The following is a 13,067-nucleotide window of genomic DNA, read 5'->3' on the forward strand; positions in this document are numbered from 1 at the left end:
TAAAACTAAGCTTCTTTTTTGTTATTTTAATATAAAAAATAATGAAAAATGCATTCTTATTTTTGTGACTAACAGATTTCATTTGATTTTATTTTTCAATGACTTCTGTTGACCTCTGTTGACCCCTGAGATTTGATTTATATAAACAGAATATTATACGATTTAAGGCTTTGAGCTACTTGTACTCATTAAATTTAATTGATAATGTACTGAAGTATCGACCAACCGGAATATGCGAGGCTTCATATAACACATGTGCACATGATGTGCGTCGGCGTTCAAAATTCAAACAATCATATTCTACATACGCCATTTCCGAAATACGTCAGTTCGAACATATAGATTTTGAGCCTTGAATATTTCGACAGATGATCGCCATATATAGGGTGTCGCTGACGCCTGTTCCTTAATATAGATGAACCTTTTGTGGGAACTAATTTCTCTGATGGATAAAAGATCTTGAAACCTAAAACTTTCAAATTTCGTATTTTGACTAAAATAAGTCTATTAATGTCATTTGAGTATATAGGGTCAACTTCTTCTCCGTACCTGTGTATAATGATGTTTTGGGGCCAGCTGCAGCCTGCCCTGTGGAACAAAGGTTTCCTCGTCGATCAATGAAGACCGATGGGTAGCCTTGGGCTGACATTTTCATCCAGGTACTTTGTTGTCCCTTTGACATCAAAACTATACCTATTCTCGTTATATTTGACATATCATTACCAAAGCTTTTATTTTTGAAAACCCGTTGCAAAAACAAAAAAGAACAAAAAACAAAACACAACAATGCTTTCGTTTCCATTTTTGAATTTATTCATGATTTTTATTCATCCTATCACTCCGGAAGATATCCTGAATTAGAGAAAAATACACAACAGTGTAAACATAGTTTTGAAGTGACTTGGTGTGTAAATGGGTCTCATTTGATTAAAAAAAATGAGCTTAATCTTTTAAAACGTTACACACTGTATAGATATGGAGCATGTCATAGATATGGAGCAAAAGCTGAACCTGAAGGTAGAAAACCTGTTAGTCCCTTTTCGACAAGACTATTTTATTTTCAAAAGTTAGAAATATTAATTCTTAAATGTAAACATAATTATAAAGAAATGCGTAGTCTTGCTCAGTTGTGTTGTAGATGAATGATTATTTAGAATGATGTGCTCTATTTTAATAATGATATCTTCAGGAGTTATTATGATTTTTTTTAGAAAATAAAAGTATTTACGAATCTGGTCTTTCGCATATATAATGTTCCTGAGAGGTACAGGAAACGTCAGACCATTTCCCATGGTAAATCCCAGTCGCTCCAGCACAGTTTTCTTCATTTTGTCCATTTGGTTCATATGGTCCCCAATTTGTTAACGTTAGTTGTGTGTCGTCAAAAACATACTGCCAATGATTTTCTATTGCTATATCATGTATTCCGATCCAGTACTGTCCGTTTCCTTAAGCAAACACATTTTGTACATTAACAAACATTTTAATTTTAGTCATTTTCACCAAACTACAAAATAATGGGATGTTAACAGACTAACATTAAGTACCCTTTGTTCACTACGTATATGAAGCGAATGTTGTTCGATTTGAATTCAATTCATTCCACGTAACAAATCAAAGTTTGATATTTTTAGAGTACAGTAAAACATATCCAAACTGAATCCAGAATTAAAAGAGAAACCTGTCCAAACCGAACTAACCTTAAACCTGTCTAAACCGAACTCCAAACTAACCTTAAACCTGTCTAAACCGAATCCCGAACAAACTTTAAACCTGTCTACACCGAACTCCGAACAAACCTTCACCTTGTCTAAACCGTACCCCGAACAAACCTTAAACCTGTCTAAACCGAACTCCGAACAGACATTAAACCTGTCTAAACCGTACCACGAACAAATCTTAAACCTGTCTTAACTGAATCCCGAATAAATCTTAAAACTTGTATAAAGCAGGAAATTATGAGTTTCTATGTGTCAATTTAAATTTACTTTGACTCTGAATGTCGAAATTAAACACTATTTGCAGGGAAAAATGGGTTCTGTGAAGATATGTTTCACTGTATAATATTACATTTATCTCTTGACCCAAGAACCGGTATCCGCTGTAAATGAGATGTCAAATCTACACAAAAATTAGCGGGTTAACTAATTATATTTCTCTATTCCTGTAACCCATTGCTATATAAGTTCGATAAGGATATGTTTCATATACACTCGCAGTTTCTTAGGGCTAGCTTAGAACACATTGAAAAAGACAATACCATCAAATTTACCAACATTAGAAATAATGCAAATTTGAAGTAGTGATGTCAGGTACTAAATATGCAAGATTTGATGTAATGCAATACTAAAAATAACAAATTAACAAAAATAACACATATAACAAATTTCAATTTGAAGTAACACTTAAAACGCGATCGTCAAGGACGGTGTTAAACAAAACAATCAACCAATCAATTGAACGTTTACATTATGTTACAACATGCAGAATATGTGTAGAAATATCCTGTAAAATATTTTAGATGTAGTTCAGAAACTGTGCGAGGAGATGGCCGGACAAGCCATATAGCCCTATTTCTGAGTAAAATGAGTAAGTGTAACTATCACCAATTTCAGTAATATTTCACGAAAATCAAAATCCTTTGCCCCTGCACACATCATGTGTAGAAACATTCTGTAAAATACTTTAGAATTAGTTCAAAAACTGTACGAGGAGATGGCCAACCAAGCCATTATCATGTGTAATCCGGACAGACGGAAGAACGAACGGTCAGGGGTAAATTAATATGCGGGTAAAATACCCCCCCCCCTTGACAGCTTGTCGCGAGGGCGTACAAAAATCCATTTAACTATGTGTATGAACAAACGTATGACATATTGCAGTAAGAGGGTGCAACGGTTTCATGTGCACTTTCCAAAATATTTTCTTAAAATAATTGTTCAATATTCTGATTGCACAATGCATAATTTTGTCCCAAGTATTTCAAAGATTCAATAATCACGATCTAATGAAAACCTTTTTTTAGAATTCATGACTACGGTCTCGGTTTACATCACACATAAATTATTTTTACTCGTACCATGGTCATCAAGCTTGAGTATTTCGGAAGTAATGAAGTCCATCTCAGCTTTTGTCCTTGGTTCTGCTAGTGTACCATATAAAGCTGTACAAGTGCTCTAAAAATTTTAATTCAGATTTAAAACTATTTCTGTTCATACTTTTTTAACCTTGAATATTAAATGTAATGAGAAATAATAATTACTATCTAAAATTCAGATAGCGATTTGATATCGGATGGTAAATGCCAAATTTCAAAGTAGCATTAAATGAACAATTTGTTTTGGTGGTTGTTAAATGTTGACCTTTTAAATTCACGTGCTCAATAATGTAACAATTTTGTTTTTTTAATATAAAACACGTGTCCATAAAAATGCACTATACTCAAATTCAAGTAAAGTTTCTGGAAAATGATATTGAACGCTCATTAGACGAAATAAGAAATGGAGACTGAACTTAGCAGCAACAAATACGATTAAAACAAAGTTCAAAACACCTTCGATATAAAAGTATAAACACAAAATATCATATTTAATATCAGCTTTAAAGTTAAAGTGAATTATGTCCAACGAACGACATGTAAATCTACATATGTACATAATAAAGCAAATACATATTTTATACCTGTCCTCCCGCCCATGTATCAACTGGTCTGGAAAATAGAAAGCAACGTTCATCAAATTGTACCCATCCAGATGGACAACCTTAAAAAAAAAATTCAAACTGCATTTACCTTCAATATGATTAGTACAGTCCTACTGTGTATTCCAATAATTGATTTCTCAAACCGAACAGTTTTTGTGCGGCACTACCATTTGTTAATGCAGTAAGCTCTGCTCCTTGACCAACCCGTCCAGTCCGTGTTCATGCTTATTAGTTTTGTAATGAGGAGAAGTGATGTCTCGTGCACATATAACTAAACAAAATTTATATGGTTAAGATTTTCAGCTCAGGATAAATGAATCTACAACACTGGCATATATCAAAAGAAGAGATATCTTTTTAAATTAATTATCATATCGTACGAAAGTTCTAATATGACTTACTTTTGCAATGAAACACGAACAATGACACAAATGTGGATGCGGTACTGATTTGCAAATACATTATATATCTGCACTTGAAAGTATCTCGTCATTAAATGATTAATCAGGAAAGGTAGTTTGGTATTAGTTGATCTTATCTGAAAATTTCAGCTCTAATGTCCTAATGCACTTTTGTTCCTTTTAACTACGCCCGGGCACATTAAAAATTATTGTTCATTATTACTTCTCTGAATCTGAATACAAGACATATTGAAAAAAAGTTAATGGTCTTGTATTTCCATGGAAAATATGATACAAATCAACAAAAATATGAATATTCCTATCTGACAAAACATTGAAATTAAAACAGCTTTTAAGTGTAAAATTTTTGGAACTTTTTGATACATTGTAACAAGATTGCAAATAAGTTTTTATGTCTCAATATTTTCCTCTCGACTTCATGCAGACAAGTTTGTAGGGACATATCTAGAGTTATGTAATTTTAAGATTAATCGCCCTAGCAAAAAATCTAAGACCACTGCAACGAGCTTGTCAACTATAATGGCGTTTCAAATTCACATTTTTTACTTTTCGTAATTTAGTTTTCAGTTTTTAGGACATGACATAAGAACTCTGCAGGAGATTTTAGGAAGGAAAATATCCGTACACGCTCATTGTTTGTGAGTAGTATTCCTTTAGATTGGTCCTGTGTGTGAACAGATAATTGGAATATCTAAGGGAATCAACTGTGTTCAAATCCTGGATAATCTATTTTTATATTCATGGGAAGCTATATTTGCACTATGGCTACCACAGAAAGAGAAAAGCGACAAGCGGAGTCCTCAGATTTCAGTTTCCGTTTTATCTAAAATATTTGATTTCTGAGCTGTCATATTTTCATTACATAAATTCGATCTGCCAAAGAGACAACTGATACTCCCACTTTTGTTTCATGCATAGACCGTTTTCTATGCATATATGAAACATGACTTTTGAAATGGAAACTTTATGAAAAGTGATGATTTTACCTTTCACATTGTAAAGTTTGCCTTTCTATATTTGTCCATTGTGCTGGACGCGATTTTCAACAAACGATCGGTATACCGATGGGAACAAATTGTGCTTTTCTTGCTGACATATTCATTTATTCTTATGAGGCTGACTTCATAGCTGATCTGATCAAAAAGAAGGCACAACGTTTAGCTAGATCCTTTAATCTCAGTTTCCAGATGACGTATTATCGTTATATAATTCTATTTGCGGGGATTTTATACATCGCATCTACCAAAAGAACTTGAGATAAAGGATACTACAGACACTGTGAAGTCAGTCTCATATCTTGATCTACACTTAGACGTCGATGATAAAGGAAAACTTTTGACCAAACTATACGTTAAGCGCGTTGTCATTCCATATTGTCAACTTTCTTTTCTTCTGTGGCAACATCCCTTCGGCACCTGCGTGTGGGGTTTTCATATCATAATTCATATGCCATGGCTTCCTGTGTATACGCAGACGTTTTGTATCGCGGTAGACTTCCTACAATTAGGGTTCTGGAACAGGGTTATGTATCTACAAAGCTGAAGTCATCACTACAAAAGTTTTATGGCTGTGATTGTGAACTCGTTGATCGTTACGGTGTATCCATCTGCACCATGGGTGCTGATTTGTTCAATGTGTCATAGTTTTGCTTTCCTTTTTCGTCTACTCTGGACGACCTTTTATGAGCAACTCGACTGGTGTTTCTAGGAGCAGAGAACGCTTGGTCTATGCACCCAGTTTTTAGTGGAGTCCGAGTTGTTCGTGTTACTTAGTATGTATTATTGTGGTTATTTTATGTTCTGTGTTGTGTGTGTCTGTTTCCCATGTCTGGTCTTTTCCCTGGATTGCATTTGTTTTATTTCCGCTAGAATTTTGGTTTCCTTAATTAAACTCTTATTGACGAAATAAAAACATCTCATTCCTATGGAGGAAACAATTCAAAGTTGCCCTGTCAGTGTTATACATGTGATTTCTACACCGACTTTGGTCGTATAGAAGGCATACTGCCAAAATGATATTGGTAAGTTATGTCTTCAGTCTGTGTTGATGTCATCACTGCAAAAGTTTAAATCTTAGTAAAATAGAATTATTTTCAGAATCTCTGTGTTTCCCTTTTTAATAAAGCTTTCAAACAATCATTAAAGTTTAAATGCGATTAGCCGACCAGGAAGGTCATAAGAACAGGAAGTAGAATAAAGTGTTGTTTGATCGTACATGTCATGTTATTCCAACCGGGACGCACAAGTCATGATGTCTCTCCTGTTTTTTTTAGTTCATACTGTGCTATAGTTTTTTAGTCCCGTCAAATTGTTCTTATCTACAGTTTTCGTATACAATTGTAGATATATATTATTCTTTGCTCTACATTGAGTATGTATTTCCTGGCATGTCTTGTGATTCTTTTGACTCTAAACTGTCTTTCAGTTTTGATGCTTCAGTATTTGTTACTAACATTGTCATTTGATATAATAACATGCAGTATAATATTTTGGTTTTCTATGATTAGTTTTACATTTTATTTTATTCAAGACGTTTCTCGTTCATCCAATGGCTTTTGTGAAGACCTTTGTTGCATTCTATGAAAAATCATTTTACGTAGAGAGAAAAATATTCGAAATTTTTTGTTCAAGCTACATTTATTTGACAGGCAAACAAATTACTTTAAGAAGTTCCTCAACATTTTTATTGAGGTTTCTCATCCAATTACCTCGGTAGATAATCTGGAAAAAAGAAAGAAAAAAAAAAAAAAAAAAACCAAAAAAAAAAAACAAAACAAAACAAAACAAACAAACAAACAAACAAATACAATGATATCGGATTCAATAACCTGCTTGTATGAATGTGAGAATATTGAACGAATTTACATAATCATGAACAAATGAATGAATAAAAATAAGTTACGCATTCAAAAGTAAAAAGAAATATGAGGACATCAAATACTCGCATTTTCGGAACAAAAATTATAACCGTATACAGTTACAAAAAAAGCAATATATGTTTTCATTTATTCCAAACATATTTAGGTTTATACAAAAATATGTATCTGTGCACATTATAATCATTGAAATATAAGTATATATTTTTTTTTAAATTCTAGAAAAATTGTATCTATACAGAAATTAAACAATGATAAAAAATGCATATTTTGTATAAATGGCATGTCATTTACTTGCTTCAACATTTAGGATAAACATATTTACGATTCAGGTCGTTCGCAGATATAATGCAGTAGTCTAGTACACAAAAAATCTGCTCATTTTCCTCCATATTTAGTTGTTGCCCCGACACAATTTTCTGTTACATTGCCATCGGGTTCATTGTTGCCCCAGTTTGTTATTATCAGCTGTTCATCGTTCGAAAGATACTCCCATCGATTTTCAATAGCGATATCGTTGATTCCAATCCAGTAGTGACCAACCCCTAATTATTAAAAAAAAAATGAATTTAAGAGACTTTCTATGTAGCAACATGGCAAATCCTAGTTTGGCGAGACAAAGTACATCAAGTTTCAGTATTTGTTTTTGGTTACAATTTAATGTTTTATTCATTATGATGTCATTAGAGATCAGACATTATCTGTATCAAAAGGGACAAGATTATATGTAGAAAGTGTTCTACAAAGCAATTTAATTATGAACAGATTAAGAAGTTATTTCTCTTTATTTAACAATGACTCAGTCAATTCAGACAACTTTAGTAAATCACAAACCAACATTCATTATTTATAATAGAAAATATGAGTTTGTGAATTTTAATGGATGAATATTTATTTTAAACAAAATTGGCATGTGACATCGACTATCTGTGTCTTCAATACACATGCTCCTAAAACGTGTTTTGAAATATAAATTTTCGACATCATTTCTGTACCAAAGTAATGGGGTGTTGATGCTATTTCACTTTGAAATATCTGTATCAAGCCATGAAAGTAATAACTAGTATTATTTGCTCGGTTTATCCTTACTTTGACCTGTTTATTTACTACTAGTATTCAAAATGAATAATATAAGTTGTGGCGTGGCTAAACTAAACATACATGCGAAAACAAAAAGTAAAAAGTAGCCACTGTGACATGTAAAAGGTAAAAGGTAAAACAGATAGTAAATACAAATAAGATATAAACAAAGCGTGGAAAAAAGACGAAAAAGAAACCCATTTTTCGGCAATTTAGCCTTGCTCAGGGGAGAATTACCCTTGACGAAAAGAAAAACACAAATAGTCAGCCACTTACTTATTTGTAATTACATGACAAATTGAAACGAAAGCAGTATCTAAACAAACTTATTTCATATACAAATTAAATTATCTCAATGTAGTTCTTCCACCGGTATTACCCTACCGGTGCACCTGGTCCATGCTCCCAGTTTTTAGTGGAGTCCTAGTTGCTCATCTGCTTTTGTTACTTTGTATGTATGATTTTAGTTACTTTATATTCTCTGTTGTATATGTCCGTTTTTTTCCCCAGGATTACATTCTTTTGATTACCGCTATAACCTTGGTTCCCTTGATTATTCTTTCCTTCCTTTAAGCAAAAACAGCTAAATATATAATTTGTTGGTGTTTCCTCTCAAGACAATGAAACTCCTATTTGACATTTAATAACAACTCGAAGGGTGATACTAGAAAAGCAGAGTACGCTTACCTCACCGATATACGTCGTTCTTGATCCTATTTTTGCTTATTTACATTGTTTTATATGCGTGTTATAATGGCTATTACATATTATTTATTGTGTTGGTCTATTTCCTTTGTTCAATTCCTATCTGTAACTTAGGTGTGTTTGCTCACCGTTTTAATCACCTATCTTGTCCCCTTGATTTCCCCTTCTATAGCAGTTCAAATCAAGTATTGTTACAGAGGACGCTTACCCTACCGGTGCACCTGGTTCATGCTCCCAGCTTTTAGTTGAGTCCGAATTGCTCATTTGCTTTTGTTACTTTGTATGTATGATTTTTGTTTCTTTATGTTCTTAGTTGTGGATGTCTGTTTTCCATGTCTGGTCTTTGTCCCTGGATTACATTCTTTCGATACCGCTATAACCTTGGTTGCATTGATTATTCTTTTTCTTATCATCAATGTTTTGGATTCCGGCAGTGACCATTAGTTCCCTTGATTATTCATTACCCACAGACATACCAGCAGTGTTAGAATTCGTGGTTATTTAGTTTGAAAAAAACACATTTAACACTACTACAAACGCAGTAAAATAATAATAGGATAATTAATTGGAAAGAGTGAATAACCAAAAAAATTTTCGACTGCCGAAGAACACCTAGATTTAATAATTGTTAAATACGCAAGCGTTCTTGGCATGAGTGATCATAGTTTGGCTATTAACGATAACCAATTGGTTATCCTATTTATTAAATAAATTTCCTTCATAGTATATCAAAATTTTCAACATAAAGTTTGCATTGTGACGTTTTTGGCAGGAGAAAGTGCAGGAGTGAAATTCCGGAATTGGTATCACAGTGTTAATTATCGAAATTTGTTACACCTGAAACATTCGATAAAACACTGCTATCTATATAATAATTTGCGATATACTTACCGTGCCCATTTAAATTATGTAACTCGCCTGCTATAAAATCTAACTCGGCTTGAGTCCTTGGTTCAGTAAGCTTTCCATGCATTGCAGAGCATATACTCTGGAATAAAACGATTATTATCTTTTTCTTTTAAATAATACTGGTAAAATGGAATAGACATTTAACTTTGCAAAAAGTTTAAATCTCAGTACATGTCTTTAATAATTAAAAATGTTTTCTATTGTACACAAATTGTTGTTATAGCTCCATATGAAAAAAACGTAATTTATTCCATTGATAAATGATTTTTATTTTTTGGTCAAAAAAAAAAAAAAAAAAAAAAAAAACAATATATTTATAAAAAATATAATTATTTTGTTTGCGAGACACCTCTGCTCCCGCCCATGTGTCTGTTGGTTTTGCAAAAAGGTAACATCGCTCATCAAACTGCATCCAACCAACAGGACATCCTAAATAGTGGAAGATAAAAAAAAAACATATTGAACAAAATGCAAACTTATTTCAAACGGACAGTAGCTGAACAGAACTACGCAAAATAACATAGTACATAGATATTTTCATTGAACTAGGAGGTTTGAGTGTATGTTTATCTTAGAATCAAGCATATCTACTCATCCGTTAAAAAATGACCCACTCGTATTTCAAGGTTAATCATAATATTACAGATCTGATTTATTCTAAACAATAGTCAATATGAATATAAAAAAAATATAAAAATCAATAAAAATGAAATGACAATGTCAAGGCAAAAACCGGAAAGTTGGAAACAAAGGTCTGGACTATATATATGTTAAACCAGGTTTAATATCGCGCTAAACCTCAAAAACGTTATTGCTTCCAGTAATATTGATATATGAACAGGCAGAAAAAATTGCCACCAGGCAAATGTGGTGAAGTAAGTACCGAAAACAGGATGTAGATACACAAATGATTTCATGAAAAGCAATTGCCTATGTTCTGTTTGTATAATAGCATAATTACCTCCAATGTATTTTGAAGATATGACAATTACATTTTGAACAACGACGAAGAAAGGTGACAAAGTTGGTTTTTTTCATAAGCAACGCGATAGTAAGAATTAGCAAATTCAGTAATGTTTTCCAAAATAGAATTGTCCACGTTTGGATATATTGAAATACTTCTCATGCTTTGCGATGTTTTATAAAAAAAGAAAGAGATATCTATAACTGAAAATATAAGTAATACAGATAATTTTCCATGCTACAGTGGAACTTATCTAAATTAGAAAATGACTAACCTTCACAATGAAATAGACACAATGACACGAAAATGACAAACAAAATTATCTTCAGCGACATATTTCTTATCTCATAACTACGTACATGAGACATGCTAGTAATATCGTACATGTATTTCCTTACAAGAGTCATGTTAACCTGTGTTTATTTCCACTGATTCAGAATTTAATAAAATAAAAAGCATCACTTAAAGCTCAATTACTATTCACAACACAACATACATTTTACAAAATTCAATGCATTATTATTACGGCATACGATGTATCGTCACCATACACGATTTTTCAACGTGTCATAATTTTCCTTCCCCTTCCATTATTTGAGTTTTCATAGCACCTTGACCGGTGTTTTAAGAAAAGCAGAGGACTATCACCCTACCGATGCACCTGGTCCATTCTTCCACTTTTCAGTAGATTCCAATTTGCTCATTTACCTTGTTCCTTTGTACCTATTATTTTGGTTATTTTATGGTCTTCATGTGCTTGTCTGTTTTCCATGTCTGGTCTTTGTTCCTGGATTACATTCTTTTGATTTCCGATAGAATCTTGGTTCCCTTGTTTACTCTACTATAAGAGCCTTAGTTCGTGGTCTACTTCATGTGATTCATTTGAAAGAATTTCCAACCTTTATATTGTATGATTTATCAATAGTATTTGCATTGGTATTTTAATTCTAATATGTCATTTTTCAAAGTTCCGTTTATGCAATTTACAACTACAGAGTACAAAATAAAACAAAACACAACCGTTATTGAATAGAAGGAATGGATCTTATAAAAGACAGCTCTTTATTTATATTGAAAGTGTCTGTAATAGTGCATTGTTAATTCGTATCATTCTTCAAATTGCGACGAACCTTATCATTTAAAACAGAAACAACCTGTTTTGCATCTTTTTTTGACCTACATCTAAAATATGACAACAGTGGTCATCTCAGCATTAAGATTTATGATATTTTAATATCATAAATTTTCTTTACCTCTGTTGCTGTATGCCTTCATCTCCTGCATATGGTGTTTATATTTCACAATTGATTCGCTATGCTTGAGCAAGTACTAACTACTCTGATTTCCTTGAACGTCATAAATATCTGCGTACAGACTTCTGGTATGAGGATATGCGTCTTAAAAGGTCTCTTACAAAATTCTCTTTAGATATCAGTCCTTAGTTGAAACATACTCAGTTTCTAAAACAATGAGTAATGATTGTTTTTTGAAAAATGTTCTTTGTGCTGACGTGACCACTGATTTACCGATTATGACAATATAGCATGCAAATGCTTTTTAATCAACACTGGTATAGTCACGCCGCAATGAAAGAGAGAAGTTTAGCCGCTATAAAGCCTAGGTTTAACCCACCATTTCGTCTGGAGAACCTGTACTAACTCAGGACCTTTGCGGTACCAGCTGCTCCGGTGGTATAATATAAAATTTGCAAGATTCATGTTGGACTTGACTTGATCATGAATCGGATTAGTGTTAGGTAATTTTGTTGTTACCCTTACTAACACATGCTTGAAATATTTAGTTCATATTATTGTCGATACTTCTTTAACTCCCCTTTTCCACCCCACCCCCCGTTTTCAATGGGGTCACTGCTGTTCGATTTTTCTGTGAAGATTTTTTTGTTCTTTTCTCGTAATTGTGGTGCTCCCTGTGTTGTCCTGTCAAAGGGTTTGGATATTCCTACTTTAGTTGATTTAGTTAATTGAATAGTTGCAGCATTACAGAAAGTAAATCTAAAGTGTTTTTTTTATTTAAACCTAAAAAATATGACAATGATTTGAAGTTCAACATCACATCCTAACCGCATACGCCATTTCCGAAATACGTCACTTCCAACAGAAAGATTTTAAGCCGTGAATGTTTGGACAGATGATCTACACATAAAGGGTGCTTGACGCTTCTGCCTTAATATTGAAGAACGCTAATTTCTATGATGGATCAAAAATGTTGAAACCTAAAACTTTCAAATTTCCTAATTATTACTGAAATAAGTCTATTTTTGTTACTGGAGTATATAGTAGCAACTCTATCGCTATATGTTTAGGGGCTAGCTGCAGCCTGTTCGTGGTATGAGAGGTTTCTCGTCGTTCATTGAAGACTAATGTGTGGTCTTCGGCTAATATTTTCATCC

At 32.9% G+C, this 13,067-nt stretch overlaps 1 protein-coding gene across 4 annotated transcripts; it reads right to left on the reverse strand.

Moving 5' to 3' along the window:
- Nucleotides 1-789: 789 nt before the first annotated feature.
- LOC148605211 (perlucin-like protein) lies at nucleotides 790-11,064 on the reverse strand. 4 transcript variants are annotated; one of them, XM_088550150.1, is made up of 5 exons: nucleotides 7,325-7,536; nucleotides 3,682-3,761; nucleotides 3,080-3,176; nucleotides 1,229-1,448; nucleotides 790-852 (listed from the first exon to the last, which is right to left on the reverse strand). In XM_088550150.1, exons 1-5 carry the CDS (start codon nucleotides 7,389-7,391, stop codon nucleotides 828-830), a joined length of 489 nt encoding a protein of 162 aa, XP_088406276.1. In that variant the 5' UTR covers nucleotides 7,392-7,536; the 3' UTR covers nucleotides 790-827. The 4 variants fall into 4 exon arrangements, 2 of the variants coding, with proteins under 2 accessions (XP_088406276.1, XP_088406277.1); XM_088550151.1 differs by lacking the exon at nucleotides 7,325-7,536 and adding an exon at nucleotides 4,104-4,220; XR_015916113.1 differs by lacking the exons at nucleotides 790-852; nucleotides 1,229-1,448; nucleotides 3,080-3,176 and adding exons at nucleotides 9,676-9,772; nucleotides 10,043-10,122; nucleotides 10,932-11,064 and having other exon boundaries at nucleotides 7,325-7,544.
- Between the last annotated feature and the right edge of the window lie 2,003 nt (nucleotides 11,065-13,067).

This window comes from Perna viridis, chromosome 10, assembly GCF_037379345.1.
Source record: "Perna viridis isolate PV_CMFRI_1.1 ecotype Kerala chromosome 10, ASM3737934v1, whole genome shotgun sequence".
NCBI classification, from domain to species: domain Eukaryota; kingdom Metazoa; phylum Mollusca; class Bivalvia; order Mytilida; family Mytilidae; genus Perna; species Perna viridis.

Bases quoted from the DNA above. Each gene is read 5' to 3' on its own strand.
- LOC148605211 (XM_088550150.1), bottom strand. From the start codon at position 7,391: ATGGAGGAAAATGAGCAGATTTTTTGTGTACTAGACTACTGCATTATA. The intron at 3,762-7,324 runs GTAAATATGTTT...TTTTTTTTTAAG, and splicing joins ATCTGCGAACGACCTGAATC to GTTGTCCATCTGGATGGGTA. The intron at 3,177-3,681 runs GTATAAAATATG...TAAAATTTTTAG, and splicing joins ATACATGGGCGGGAGGACAG to AGCACTTGTACAGCTTTATA.